The 15,870-nt window shown below is 38.1% G+C and overlaps 2 protein-coding genes across 5 annotated transcripts in view; one reads left to right on the top strand and one right to left on the bottom strand.

Moving 5' to 3' along the window:
- Positions 1-7,150, bottom strand: part of pknox2 (pbx/knotted 1 homeobox 2) — a 72,092-nt gene extending 64,942 nt beyond the window's left edge. The window contains exon 1 of one of the 3 annotated variants that reach the window (XM_079860391.1): positions 7,098-7,150. The gene's annotated coding sequence lies outside the window, so the exon portion shown is untranslated. Of the gene's footprint in view, positions 1-5,273; positions 5,379-5,620; positions 5,803-7,097 lie in introns of those variants that run through there. The other 2 variants (XM_079860392.1, XM_079860393.1) reach the window with 2 other exon arrangements.
- On the top strand, positions 7,117-10,705 carry tmem218 (transmembrane protein 218). Of its 2 annotated transcripts, XM_079860423.1 has the most exons (4): positions 7,117-7,249; positions 7,346-7,448; positions 10,221-10,265; positions 10,388-10,705. In XM_079860423.1, the coding sequence occupies exons 1-4, from the start codon at positions 7,140-7,142 to the stop codon at positions 10,448-10,450; spliced, it is 321 nt and encodes a 106-aa protein (XP_079716549.1). In that variant the 5' UTR covers positions 7,117-7,139; the 3' UTR covers positions 10,451-10,705. The 2 variants fall into 2 exon arrangements, with proteins under 2 accessions (XP_079716549.1, XP_079716548.1); XM_079860422.1 differs by having other exon boundaries at positions 10,221-10,598.
- Positions 10,706-15,870: the final 5,165 nt, after the last annotated feature.

The raw sequence follows: 15,870 nt of genomic DNA, 5'->3' as shown, positions 1-15,870 counted from the left end.
AACCCTTTCCAGCAGGGACAGTAAGATTTTGAGATCCATCTTTTCACATTGAGGATAACTGAGGGACTCATAAGCGACTATTACAAAATAGTAAATGCTCCAGAAGGAAACATGATATATATATCATGATATAAACATGATATATACTGAGACCACTAATATATATGCATATATTAGTGGTCTCAGTAAAAAAAAAAGAAAAAAAGAGACAGTTTTCAAGCAGAAACTTCTGCTAGCTGTAAATCATACATTATGGCTAAAGCCACTGGGAAGCCAGGTGCTTTATGACATCCCAGAGGCTGCTCTGTCCCAATGCATTTTATTAGAAAGCAAAAAAAAACCCCGCTCTTAACGGTATTTGCAAAGCTACTGGCCAATAAAACTAGCTGAGATACACCACTTTGCAAATAAAACTCAGATCCATTTATCTGAATTGATATGCATTTATAATCTTTTTGAAATGAGAGAATTAGCCGCCATTCAGGAGTCACTCCCGATCAATATAAAGAAAGTCGTTCGAATGCATTAATAAAAGGAAAAATAACTGTCATGTACTGACGCCATTACAGGCATTTTGCACACATACAGCTACCAATCAATGTCTTTCAATGGCTCTGAGCTTGAAAGAGGATGATGGAAACGTGGGGGGTTCTGTTCGAAACACAACAAAAGATGCACAAATAGATCAGCGGGAGAGGAAGCTCCGATATAGCCCAGTGTCAAAGGTCCAAATGAAATCAGGTGGTTGGAATCAATGGTGGTCTGTGTTTGAATGCTCCAGAGGACAGAGCAGGAAGTGTGAATGGGAGAAAAACATGCCTTTATGAATTATGTCATTGAAACGGGACGAAGCGAGATGCCACTTTCGGAGAAGATGGCTTTTGCAGTAATAGATGAGCATTCAATGCACTATTTCAGCTCTAATAAAACACGCCACACTCCAAAAGACAGGAGAGTGAAATGCACACAATGCACCGGTGGAGAACATCTATCTCTCTCCAGTCACGCCAAATGACACCAACATATGAAATGTGTAAAACATGTGAGACCTACAATTCACATGCTCGCCCTAATAGAGAAAATATGAAAACATCATTCTCTCTCAACCTTAGTCAAGCACTCTCCTGCCTCTAGCACATTATTTTAATTTGACTAGTTATTGTACTCATGCATATATTTATATATTTAGAGGGGGGAAAGAAATATGAATTGGTCCTGGGTAGGGTTTTTTCCTACTTTGATCTCAAAAAGAATTCTAATAAAATATTTTCTACCTTCGTCTGTTCTGAGAAACTACTATTCAGAATTTGGTAGAAGTGTTTGTATTTCCCTCAGTGACGCCGAGTACATTTATTTGGATTATCAGCATTCCACTAGAGATAAGAACAAAGGCACTCAGAGGTTTACAGTCTTGTTCAAGGTTTTTAAATTCAGAATTAATAATAAGCTGCTGCTAATTTGACTCTGCTTTTGATCCTGGTGAAGTAATTATTTCTGTTATGAACAACTTTGACTGTCATTTGCATGAGATAATAATAATATTATATAAACACACACATATATATGTATATATATAGTATATATATATATATATATATATATATATATATATATATATGCGCAGCGCAAAAGTCACTGGGTTGTTACGAGGACATTGGAATTGCGTTGCTACTTAAGTCAAAAGATCCCAACCCCAAATCAAAATATGAGATTCTGATTTATAGAAATGGCTTGGGTTACTCCTGCAATGTAAGTCTATGGGAAGTTCCACTAAAAATCACATAGAAATGAATTAGCACAGTTCTCCTCAATAAGCCATACAATTTGAGGTACCACTCATTTGTGTAGCACAAACTGTGTGGGACGAGTAAACTTTTTTTTTTACTTCCATTGCAGTGTTGTTTTAGCATCATTGATATATATATTAAAAGAAAATTAGAAATGTTGCTTTGGCAACTAGCTGAAATAAAATATTTTTTATACATTTTATTGTATTTCAGTTAATGTCTATTTTTCCATTTAAGTAATGAAAATGTTTTTTATGATTTTAGTTTTTATTTCAGTTACCAATAATAACCCTGTTCCATAGACTTATTATAATACATTTTTATCTAGATGATCTAAATGTTGCAGATATAGAGGATAGTCAAGGACAGATTTTCAAGTCACTTGTCATTCAGCTACATCTATTAAAAGTGCATGACAAGTGCTGACAAGCACACCAAATGACGACTTCATCGCATTTGTTAACATCAGATCATCGTTTCTTTTTGGAGACTGTCGATTTCGAGCCTGTGTTTTCTTGTAAATCAAATCAACGTCAGCTCCAAGGCCAGGGTGACATGAAAACAGCACGGGCTGTGATGTGAGTGCTATGCTACGGGTGACTGTTAAGTGCCTCTACACGTGTAAATCAAGCAAATCTTCCTCTACCTCCAGGTCCCAGGAGAGGAGTTTGACCGTCGTGTCTGGCAGTATGAGAGCAGCATAGCGAGGTCGTTTGGACGCGCAGCCGTCCAACGCAATAACAGGCCCGCGCTCCTCAGAGAGCCATCAGGATCAGCAAAGGCTTAGCGGTGGAAGCCTGTAACAACAGAGCTCTGTCTCTGTGTTGCCTCTTATGGCTTCACCTTGAACACACAAGACCCCAGAAGACTACAGGCTGATGAATAATTCTCATTTGAGGCAAAGATAAAAACTCTATCTCATTAACTGTCAACAGACAAACAACATGTGTAAGATCTGAAAATCCAAATGAGACCTGTACAAAAATAGGCGTTTAAATTATTAGCACTGTGAATTGTATATGGTTGGCATCAAAAGTGACACATTAGAAAGGAAGACAATTAGCTTTCTGGAAGTCTAGAAGCATCACAATTGGTTTACAATCTTCTTTTTGCACAGTTTACTCCCTTCATTTAGGGTGACGGAGTCTTTTTTTATTAGCGATTAGACCAAAAGAGCTCCGGGTCCTGCAGTATTGAACCTCAGATTGTAATTTGCTCATAATGTGGAGAAGGGGAATATGCAAATAAAGTCTGAGTATTTTGTGTTTGCAGTTTTGCCCGTGGGCAGCTTGTCCCGCGACACAAATCATCAATTAAGATCCCAGCAGGGATCTCGGCATTTAAATTAGCCCCATCCAACAACTTTTATCTTCCAGACAAAACATGCAGCCTTGTGATCGCCTGCACCACAGAAATAAAACAGCTGATTAAATGAGATCCATCTTTGAGATCCAAAAATGGACATGCAATGTCACCTCTCGGCTGAAATTATTCTATATTTGACACTAAAGAAATTCAAATCTACAACTCTTTAAGAACTTTGTTAAGGGTTGTACTGGAAAGACTAAGCTGATCATATCTAAATATTTGTAGAGAGAAAAAGTGTTATTTACTTAAATACATTTAGAATTTAGCTTTTTTTTTCCTTGAATAGTATTTTAGCATATTGTGAAAGGTGTTATGTCTGTGTATACTTCAGCTACATATTAAATTAAGTCAGTCAGAAAGGATTTGAGACTATGCTTTCTCATTTCTGCAGAGTTTGAAACTACACCATTTCAAATGATCTAATTATTGTTTCATTTATGAAGCAGTGCTCCCTTGCAGTTATTCTGATATAAACCTGACATGAAGAACATAAACTGAGCATTTTAGATTTCCAGAAAGAGTATTAAAAATGACTTTGTACAAATTTGTTTGAAAACAACCCTTAAATATCCAAATTTCCTGTCAACTGCCATTTAGCCCTTTATTTCACCTGACGTCTTTACAACAATTTGAAAAAGACTCTTTTGTTGCATGTTTCTTACTTTATGAAGTACCTTTAAGACGTTCCCTGTTTTTCCAAACGTCAGCTTGCTAGTTTAGGTTGAAAATCCAAATTTGCAGAAAAACACACAGCCCCAAGTGCAAGGGTGTTTAAGTCACTAAACTTTTTACAAAAAGTTTTACCACACAATTCTGACTTAATAATTCGCAATAATGACTTTTTTCCCCTCACGTTTATTTCACGCAATTCTGAGAAAAAAAGTCAGATAAAAGGTCACAATTATCTTGCAATTCTGACTTTTTTTCTAACTTCATAACACGCAATTGCAACTTTATATCACACAATTCAGACTTTATAAAACGCAATTGCAACTTTATATCTCGCAATTCTGACTTTATTTCAAGCAATTCTGAGAAAAAAAGTCAGAATTGCAACATAAGAAGTCACAAACCTTTTATATTTTTAATTCAATGGCGGAAACAAGCTACAGGACAAATCTTAGAATACAAAAGAGAGTAATAAATACTAAACCACATGATTTGCTATCTAAAAAATAAATGAATAAATAAGTAGCCTACGGTATGCATCTGACATAGAGCCAACAGCAAAGAGTAGGCTGATTAAATTGACGGCTTAAAAAAATGTAATCCTTAATAGTTTAACTATGATAACTGTACTAAAAACAACATTGAGCATGTTTCCAATATAGTATTTCTTATTTCTTTAGGCTACATGTGGCGCCAAATACGCTTGAGAACAGAGTACAAACGGTCGCGTTCGAAGATGGTAACCATAACAACAGTAGCGCTACGCTGCTCGAACACTTGCAGTTTTTAGTGTCAATATCATACGGTTCATAAACAAAACATAAAACATGACAGTATTAATACAAACTTTATTACAGATTTACATACCGCAAAACGTTTGTTTTATGCTTAAAATATATATTTAAAATATTGCGTCATTGGAGAAAGACAAAAAAAAAGGGATGTAGGCTATTCGCAACCAAAAAAATGTAGGCCTAGGCCTACTATATTCTTAAAACAAAAAGTTGACTCCGCGGAAAGTCGTCATTGTGCTATAATCTAACACTGCAGGCAAATCTGTTTTTATTTTCCTAAACTCTGCTCTGATAATGTGCGATAATCTTAAACAGAAATGTCAAACTGGAAAAAGTTCAGAATAGCCTAACGTTACCAGATAAAACATTTACTGAGCAATATATTGTTTCAAAACTGACCAGTTATAAAGTAAAATACATAGGCTATGATCTTACTTATTAAACGACATATAAGTAACTTACTCATTAAAAGACATTGCTTTGCTCAACAAAACATTTGCGATAGCAAAATATACCCCAATTAAAATTCTAAACATGAATTTTACATGCGTATATTTTGCGCGTTATGAATATGAAGAATTAGTCAAGTATCGCTACAAAAATTGCAAAACGCCCTTTAAATCCCAACAACAAAAAATGTCGACACAAAAATTACCAACACATTTCACAAGTCCAAACGCATCATCCACCATAAATTCATCCACAAAGACGCGCTCCCCAAACAGCACGGCATCTTCTACAGTCTCTCCTCTCTTCCTCCCTCCTTCTATCGCACTCGTTCTCTTCCTCCTCCTCCCTCCCTCCCGCTCACTCACGCTCTCTCTCTCTCTCTCTCTTTCCCTCACTTTCTCTCTCCCTCTCTGTCTATCATTCTCTCCCCTCAGCCCTCGGCCAGTCTGTATGAATAATGTCCTGCCTTTTGTAATGAGAGCGAGAGGGGGAAAACAGGCTGGAGTGTTCGCCCGCGCCGCGCTCTGACATTGAAAATGAATGACAGCTTACCTGAATGCCAATCTTCATCAGACTGACACCAGGCTGACAACACAAGCCTATACTCCCCTACACAAGCCGTGACGTCTGCCATATCAGACCCCTCCCACCATCTCCCCCCTCCTCTCTCCCTCTCTCTCTCCCCGTACCCCTCTCTACCGAGTGTAGACCTGCTCCGCGCCGCGGTTCCTCTTCCACTGGCATTATTCCGTGCCGTATACCGAACACCCCGGGCCCTGCACGCGCATCTCCGGTTCATTAGCGGTGGAGCCCGCTGGCCCCCTATCGACATCAAATGAGACCTACATTCGGCTGCAGGTCGCCTTGGCTGTTAGTAGTTGGAAAGCAGAGGAAAAATAGCCTACACTGTAAAAAAAATAAAAATAAATACATGATCAATAAGTCATGATAATACATGTTTTTACATTAATTCAACTTTTAAGTTATAGGCTACGAGATTCAACTCATTTTTTTTAAGTCAGTTCAATGTAATTTAAGTTGACTTACACAGCCAAGTTGATTGTAGCCAACTTAAAAATTTAAGGCAGCATTTTTTTTACACTGTTATTTGTGCAAAAAGAAGAAAAGCCGTTTGGTCAAATCCTAAATGTATATTTAGTTATTCTCCTAGAAATTTAACCCATAGACTATGAGCTAAATTGCTGCTGAGAAAGGCTACTCTGGATAAATTATGCCATATGAATTCCCAAAGGGAGCTAGCCTATTTCCTGTATAGAGACAACTGTGTGATATTGCCAAGAGAACGTGTCATCAATATTAAATAATTGTACAAGTTAACAATTGTAAACATACATTTGCAAGGAAATCATTGAGAAACAGAGAGAGAGAGAGAGAGAGAGAGAGAGAGAGAGAGAGAGAGAGAGAGAGAGAGAGAGAGAGAGAGAGAGAGAGAGAGAGAGAGAGAGAGAGAGAGAGAGAGAGAGAGCGCTTGAGGCAACGTAAATGTGTACTTTTTGGTACTACTATCTATGTATGCCCAGTATTCAGAAAAACTACATCTCCCAGCATACTGCTCGCCAGATACTACAACCTGATTGGTCCATTTGTGACACAGGAAGTGTAGAGATAAACAGAAGCGACTGGGTTTCCATGGAAATATTTTAGACTTTCTGCAGCATGCATCTGGGCGTAAATCAGTATATTATTTAGAATTACTTAGCTGGTTTCATTATTTGGTTGTTTTATTAGGTAAATATACAAACTGCTTAGCCGTAAAATGTTTATAATGGATTAGTGTGCTAGTTTAAGCACGTTTACTTCGTAATATGCTAGTGGAACTGATTAAAAACAGCAAACTAACAGTATATTTCTGCTAATAGCAGTTTGAAGAAGTACGCGCCACATGGTTTGCTTTCATAAAATCGACTTGATATAACTTAGCTGCTACTTCCAGACTTGGCGGATTTAGCGCGCGCGCGCAGCCACCATAAACGCTGCCTAAAAGCAAAAAGATAACGTTAGCTGCTACTTCTCTCGTCCAGGGCAGGCACACGCAGCGTGAGAGGTGAGGATGGCCGATGTTGTGTTGGGCGTTGGGACAGGTGTGTTTATCATTGCTTTAACCTGGATAGTGACTCTCGTGCTCGCCATCGTTCTGTCGCGCGCAACTGGCCCAACGAAGTAAGAACATACTTTTATGTTTTCGACACAGAACTTGCATCAGCGTTGCTCTGTAGTGTTGTATCATGAATAATCACGATGTTATTGCCTCACCAGGTTAGGGATCATCCCTATATTTCTTCTGGCGCTCACCATCACACTGGTTTTAGTCTTTTTCCCTCGCGCATCTGAAGTTCCCTCGCCCGAGAGAGCAGTTCAGGTGAGTACATCGTAGATTTATCAGTCATTAACATATATACTCGGGCCACTTTATTATGTACATCTTTATTGTACCGGGTTGGACCCCTTTTGCCTTCAGAACTACCATAAATATATAAATAACTTTCCTCAGAGATTTTGGTTCATATTGACATGATAGCATCAGTTTCATGAATCTCCTGTTCCACCACATCCCAAAGGTGCTCTATTGGAGATCTGGTGACTGTGGTAGACATTTGAGTATAGTGAACTTAAATAATAGTGAGATTAATTGAGCTTTGTGACATGGTGCTTTATCCTGCTGGAAGTAGCCATCAGAAGATGGGTCATAAAGGGATGGACATGGTCAGCAACAATACTCAGGTAGGCTGTGGTGTTTAAATGATACTCAGTTGGTTCTTAGGGGCCTAAAGTGCCAAGAAAATATTCCCCACACCATTACACCACCAGCAGCAGACTGAACTGATGATACAAGGCAGGATGGATCCATGTTTTCATGCTGTTAATGACAAATTCAGCCCCCTACTTCTATTGTCCAATTTTGGTGAGCCCGTGCAAATTGTCGCTCGCTGGATATTTTCTCTTTTCCGGACCATTCTCTGTAAACCCTAGAGATGGTTGTGTGTGAAAATCCCAGTAGATCAGCAGTTTCTGAAATACTCAGACCAGCCCGTCTGGCATCAACAACCGTGCCACGTTTAAAGTCACTGTTCTTCCCCATTCTGATGCTCAGTTTGAACTTAGCAGATCGGCTTGACCATGTCTACATGCCTAAATGCATTGAGTTGCTGCCATGTGATTGGCTGCTTAGATATTTGCGTTAACAAGCAGTTGAACAGGCGTACCTATAATAAAGTGACCGTACAATATTTCCGGAATTCTCCTAATGTTTTTTAATGAAAAGTTCATGTACGAGTGATTTGATAATTTTGTAAGCTTATTGAATTCTGATATTCATGCTTGAATAGTGTTAGGTGCACTGTACAGCTCTTTGTGTGAGTTATATTTGAAAAAAGACATGTGCTAGTTTATCTCTCCTCAACAGCAGACAAGCACAAACACAACAGTTTTTTCCTAAAGTCTGTCTTTGCCAAAACCAGCGCTCTGAGCTGCCAAGCCACCCTCTTGTCTGCACAAACAAAAACCGAACCATTTACCTTTCAGTCTTCAGAACGGAAACATGTTGACTGAATCAAACATTCTCTTGTTTTCAACCTAAAATTATTGTATTACCCCCTGCTCTCAGCTTGAAAAAGACTAAAGTTGTTTTGATTCATAGACTTGAGATCTCACAGGTTGCATAGTGTAGTTAAATTCTGTAATGTCTTGCAAAAGATGTTCTCAGATTTACAAATCAGGTTTGAGGTGTTAGGTTATATTTTCTGATGTCAACAAGCACCTTTTTGAAATCATGCATGTTTGTTTGTGTGTACGTTAGTTTTGATCAATTTAGTAATGAATATAAGGTCTGATAGTTGCCTAAATTGGAACAACAGAAAGATAAATTGAAAAACAAAACATGATACAATCTCCATCATTGTGCCACAGTGGCTTCCTGTTGTAACCAAGTCTCTCATTTAGTTAGTCCTATAAGCATGCATGTAGTATCGTTCGTTGTACTCTGATTTGTGCATAACGCCAAATCCATGTTACACCCATTGCTGATTTGCTTGCAGCGGGTATGACTAGATAATAGTTTTTTTCTTGATAGGTGACAGTGTGTTGTATGAGAAACGGGTAACCCCTCGCTGTTGTACAAAGGAATAATATCACAGTGCCAATTAGGCCGGCCCCAAACAGGAGCTCACTGTCGCACATTCGATACCACATTAATAAAACATGGCCTCTGCTCTGTGCTTCGCTAGCCAGCTAATTGGCAAATTAGAAAGTGAGATGCGTTAAACGAGAGAACACTGCATTTCGCTGGAGACAGAGCCCCCTCCCACATACACATGCATAGACACACACAAAGACATCTCTCTGTCTGTAGTTTAATGTAGGTTGTGGCCTCTCCCATGATGTAGGCCTCATACTCTAGTTCAGGTCCGTAGGGATGTAGAGTGCCATTAGTATTCAACACTATCACCCTGTTCAGCTTTAATTCTAACATGGAGGAAAAACAGACAGCAGAGTAAGAAATAATGGCAAGAAAAAAGTTATAGTTTTCTAAGAGTATGCTAAAATAAGGGTGAATCAAAAACTATTCAATTAAATTAGAGATACTGGTTTATATCTTTATATAAACATTTTGTCTTATATTGTATATTAAATATAACATATGATGTCAATCTATTTATCAGGTATTACCATAGATAGATTTAGTTTGCATGCATTAAATGTTTTATATTTCTAGTTTACATTAGATAATAGTTTTCTATTTGAATATATTTTTATGCCTGTAATGACAAAGCAAGCCAGTACTCCAGTTTTCAGTCACTTGATCCTTCAGACATCCTTCTAATATTTCTTATTAAAATCAATGTTTAAAACAGTTGTATTTTTAGTTTCACACTGTTCTCAAGATCATTTTGGTAAAAATGCTGTCTTTATGGCACTTTAATAGTGTCACTAGTGAGATGCCTCAGGTTGCAGTCAGAATTTCTTAAAAGAACCCTGCTGACCTCTAGTGGAGAAAAGCAGAACATACTAAATGTATTTCATGTTAATTAAAAAATATTAATGGACACATCAAAGACCTCATGGCTTTAATTACTTTCCAGTAACTGTATAATATGTTGAATAATTCACAATGTAAGCCTGTGATGTTTTTCAGATAGTGGATATGTTCTTCATCGGCCGGTACGTGCTCCTGTCCTTGGTGAGTGTGGTCTTCTTGGCAGCCCTGTTCATGTTGCTGCCCTTACATTTCCTGGAGCCCGTGTATGCCAAGCCCCTGAGAACACACTAGAGCGTGAGGCTTCATGTGCCAAACTCCTACAGATATCCCAAAGCAGGGCGGCCAACCTGGCAGCGCCGTCGATCAACGAGCCCCGCTTGAGATGAGAGGACAGCAGAAGGTTCCAGAGCTTTTGTCTTTCTGTCCAAATCAGAGACGTCCACATCTCTCTGAGAGCACAACATAGACTGGCCTGCATGCAGCATGTGCATTGCAAGTGTTTTTAGGAGGGCGTGGTTGGGTAGAGTTTTTTACGTACAGTTTCAATGTTCAATGTGTAATCGAAGAACTTTTTTCCTGTGTGTTGCAATTTCGTAGTTTTGTGTATTTTACTGTTAAAATGAATACAATCTATTTTTCTCAAACTTCCAGTTTGTTCATTTCTTCAATTATTGGAGTTTGCTTAGGAAGCATCACTATTACTATTGCTCATAGGATTACGTTTTTTCGAAAAACCCATAACTTTGAGTATTAAGCTGTGATTGGATAGAGTCAATGGGCAGCAAACAAGAACCAGATCTGTCAAATTCGTGAATGAATCCTTCATGAGTCTGAATTATGAATTAACTTGATCAAATGATTCATCAAGTGAAGTGACGAGACATGATGGGACGTGAAGGCCAAGTATTGTGACTCATAGGCTACTCGGAATTTGTCGAAATATGCTTTTGCTTTCTATCACAAATGTTTCCCCAAGACTCTTTGCATTCGCTTGCAAAATATTAGCATTTTCCCAAGAAACCTTGAGTTTGCTCGCAAATTTTTTTAGAAATTCTTTGACAATTTGCAGTTTAATATTATTTAATATGAATCAGATTTATCTTAGAAATATTATTGGATGATTTGGACATATAATTGACCTAGTCTGTCTAACTGCATCACAACGGCATACATTTTACAGTGCAGAAGGTCCATTTTTAAGTCATAATCAGTGAATATTTGTGGTGCCTTCAATGCACTGAATTCACATTCTAATCCATTAATTGATAATCTGCAAACCCGAATTTCACTCATTCACGGCTCAAACCAGACAAATTTCATTTTCTTGGTCCCATATTGACATGCTAATTTTGGCCTTATGGAAGCATTCTTTAAGACACTGTCTCACTCTCCGCACAATACCACAAAGACGAAGGGAGCAAAGTTGGGCGGTCCAACAAAGCTTCAAGCTGTGAAAGTTGATTATTTTGTTCTTAACAAGGCGAATACTCCGTGTGGGCCCTCTGTTGCCTCAGACGTTTACTTTCATTTTCATAAATCTCTTTGGGAGGCAAACTTCAAAAGGGAGATGCACGTCGATATTGCTTATTATTTTCACAGGCGTGTTGTATGTGCTGTGATCCTTACAGCATGAAGACAAAAAATAACAAGTTCCAAACCTGATGTAAAACATGTTAGTTGATCAAATGTGTGTGTCAAATCAAGCATGACATTAATAGTCCACAGTAGAACCTACACATTTGTCCATTGCAAAGCAAAGAAAAGCAGCAAGTTGAATTAGCGGTCATGCTGAAAAACTTGGAATATCCTGGAAATCATCCCATATACTCATATATCCGGAGGTTCTTATACAGGGAGATTGTGGGAATGTGAGCAAGAAGCGAGGCGAGGCCGTGTCTCAGTTGCGCTAGCTCTCACCCTTAAGGTCTTCGTGCGATCCTCATTTAAAAGTGGGGAGTCCGGCAGGACGTGCAGTGAAATTCCAACCAGTGCGATGAAAGAGAATCTAATGAATCAAATCCAATCCTATTAGTTCCGGCCCACATCGCAACACTGAGGCCTTTCTGCAAGCTGATCGCCGGAGATCTACCAGAGCTTGAGAAACAGGGTACCGGACGGATGGACTGGTACATGAAATGGTTTGTGTAATCAAACCAAAGGATCACAGACACACTGAACGCCTTCAACAAGTGTGATATAATAACATACAAGATGCTTAACCTTGAGAAACCGATTTTCTCCGAAAAGAATCATTTTGAAAGGTGCCATTTTAGAAGCTCTTCTAAAAACCAATGTGTTTATAGAAGGTTTCCAAAAGATAATCAGTTTGAAGCATACTGCATCATTTATGATAATCAGTGTTATAGTTATCATATGAAGTAGGGACAATGGAAACAAGGAAGCTCTGAGCCATCAGCGTGAAAGAAATGACATTACATTACAGATTCGCTAATGTACCGCTCTGTAATCGCTGACTGCAACCACACTTGACTTATTTTTGTTTCTTTTCAATTTCTTCCTGTCCTTCTCTCTGTCATTTTCCTTATCCCTTCTTGTTGTCCGTGCTGGTAAGTGACTCTCTCTCTCCAGGGAGTGGGAAAAACGGCAGAACAAAGCATCGAAGGGAGCAGGGCTCATTGGGAGTCTGAGCTGGAGGCTTTGTAGGGCAGCCAGCTGGACATACAAAGAGAGTAAGAACGAGGGAGAGAGAAAGAAAGCAAAAGGGGGATGCAGAGCCGGAGAGGTGTAAGAGCGGCCCAGGATATGGGTGTGGGTGCTACCGAGGCTCGCGGGAGAGGGGGAGGGATGAGGAGGGGAGCGGGGTGAACACTAGATCCTGCTTTGTGATCCATTCAAGCAGAACTTTTGCCCTCACACCCCTGGCCTTCTATTCTCCATCTCTGTGCTCCACAAGCCCACCCTTCACCCCCGACTCCATCCCTGAGAATTTTGCATCTAAACGGTGTTGGATAAATGTTTCTCGTATAATTTGCTGCACTTTGGAATCTGTGAAGGAAAATTGTGCAAGTCTATCAACACAATTCCTGTTGGTTGTTGTGGGATGCAAAATGTCTCAGGTCAGTCATACTGTAGCCGTGGGGTCAGGTGAGGTCAAATGTGGAAGTCAAACTAAATAAGATGACTTTGATTAACTTACAGTAAACTAAAATATTAGAATTGTGTTTTATGGGTGTGCAAGGGGTTGAAAAATAAAGACATTTGATTATTATTATTACTAATATCTTTATATATTATTTGTATATTAAAATAAAAAAGAACTATATAATTTACATTTTTAATTCACAACAATATCAAATATTTTCCTGAAATTTCTCATTTAAATGTGTATGTTGTATTGTTACTCAAGTGAATAAATTAAAGAATTAAATGAACATTTCAGCAAGGATGCATTAAATTGATAAGTGACAATAAAGACATTTATAGTGTTACAAAAGATTTTTAAATAAATGCGGTTCTTTTGAACTTTTGAAAGTATAAATCAGCAAAGCCTGCTTCTATATGAGAACCAAATCAGCATATCAGAATGATTTCTGAAAGCTCATGTGACACAGAAGTTTTTGCCCGTCAAATGGCTCCTCAAAGACTTTTTTTTTTTTTTCTCTACCTATTTTTTTCGTCTCGATCTTTCTCTTTAAGGAGATTAGTGCAGTCTCCATCCTCTGAAAATTAAGGCACAGTTTAAGGGTCAGCGTGAGCTGGAATAGCCCTTTGTGGGGACATTCTGACACCCCATGGAGGGCTGAAGCGTGGCCTCTTTTGGGCACTGACCAGGGTCACTTGACATGACCCACTACCTGGTAGGGGGTACAGTGAGAAGTGATCATTAAATGAACAATTGACTAGTCTTTGATTCCAAGGTCATATTCCAAGGTTTGCAATATGGGTGGTCAGTGAAATCTGAAAATGGTAAATTTGGTTTAGGAACTTGTCCCACATAAAATTCATTGCTCATTCATTCAAGATTCATTCATTCTGAGAAGCAGCTGAATTACAGTAATGCACTTACAATGAAAGTCTATGGGGACTTTCATTTTATGTTTATTTTTAGGTATAACTTTCTTTTTTTCTGCCCTCAAATAGTGAGTTGATGAATATTCTGTCCATTCTTTACAATATAATGAAAGTGAATAGGGCTGTATCATAAAAGAGACTTGTGTACTACAATTAAGTATTCTGAAGTCATATGACAGCTTTGTCTTGTGAACAGATTAAAATTTGAATTGTTATTCACAACATCCGCTCTAGCTCTCCTTGGCATGTTCAAGAGAGAAACAGTGATGTCATTCTTTTTAAACAGACATACCACTTTCATAAACTACCAAGTTCATAAAGAGATTGTAAAACTAATCCATATGAATTCAGCAGTTTAGTCCAAATTTTCTGAAGAGACACGATCACTTTATATGATGAACATATCAAATTTAGTCTTTTATTCAACTCACACATCAGTTGTGGTAAACAGAAGCTCAAGCATGTTTGCTTGATGTGCGAGAACCAATGAGGTTCTTTCTCTTGTTACACAGCACGTTCACTGTAAAAAGTGAATAGTTGGATCAACTTAAAAAAATTACTTCAATTGGTAACACCTAAAGAAATTAAGTTTTCTCAACTTAAATTATCATGTTTTATCATGAAAAACGTGATAATTTAAGTTGAGGAAACTTAATTTCTTTAGGTGTTACCAATTGAAGTAATTTTTTTAAGTTGATCCAACTGTTCACTCTTTACAGTGTTTGAGCTTCCGCAAAAACCAATGAAGTTTGTTTCAATCAGGTTCGGTTGAGCTTCTGTTTATGTTCACTGATCAATGTTTAAATGTGAATAAAAGCCTAAATTCAATCTGTTCATCATATAAACCGATCAAGTCTCTTCAGAAAATCTGACTAAACCACTCAATTCATTTGGATAAGTTTTACGATCTCTTTATGAACTTTTGTAAGCGTTAAAGTGTTAGTTGCATATCTGTCTATAGAGGGACAGAAGGCTCTCAGATTTCATTAAAAAGATCTTAATTTGTGATCCAAAGATGAACGAAAGTCTTATGGGTTTGGAACGACATGAGCGTGAGTAATTAAAGACAGAATTTTCATTTTTGGGTGAAATATCCCTTTTAGCTTGAAAGCTCCATTGTCCTTTTTGGCGTTTCCCAGAATAGTCATAGAGGTTTTGAATTACATGAGGGTGATTAAATGGTGACAAAATATTATTGGTAAACTATCCATTTAAGAGCACCAACAACATTGAAAGTGCATTTTAAGGTCAAAATAAAACTTTCGCCCTATTCGCAGAAACTGGCTAACACTGAAATTTGAGTAAGAACAATAGTATTGTACAACCTGTAATATTCTATCAGTCCGTATTCTTACAGTCTTAAATAAATTGGGAGATCTGTGGAATTAAACCCCGATCAGGTCAGGTCTGTTAACTCAGCATGTTTCTTCTGTTCTTCTATGCTGAAGCAGCAGGAACACAAGACCAGACTGCATGAGACAAATTGCTTTCTCGGTCCCATTTGATTCAACCTCTGTGATGAGTGGAACACATACTGTGCACGCAAAGAGGAACAAATTTCTCCCTTTTTGCTTTTTGCTTTGTGAACAGTGAAAAATCTTTGAACATATGTGAATCAAAAAGGAAGAAAGGAAAAGAAAAGGCCTACATCTTTTCTCATTCTCTTTGCTACTCAGTAATCAAATTCAACTAGGTTTCTGTTGTCCAATAATTGAAATGTTTAAGTGTGAAAATCGAAATGATCTCCACTTGGAGCGAAACGTCTTCACTTCGA

Source organism: Squalius cephalus (genome assembly GCF_949319135.1).
Source record: "Squalius cephalus genome assembly, chromosome: 24".
NCBI lineage: Eukaryota > Metazoa > Chordata > Actinopteri > Cypriniformes > Leuciscidae > Squalius > Squalius cephalus.
This window is presented reverse-complemented; position numbering and strand designations above follow the sequence as displayed.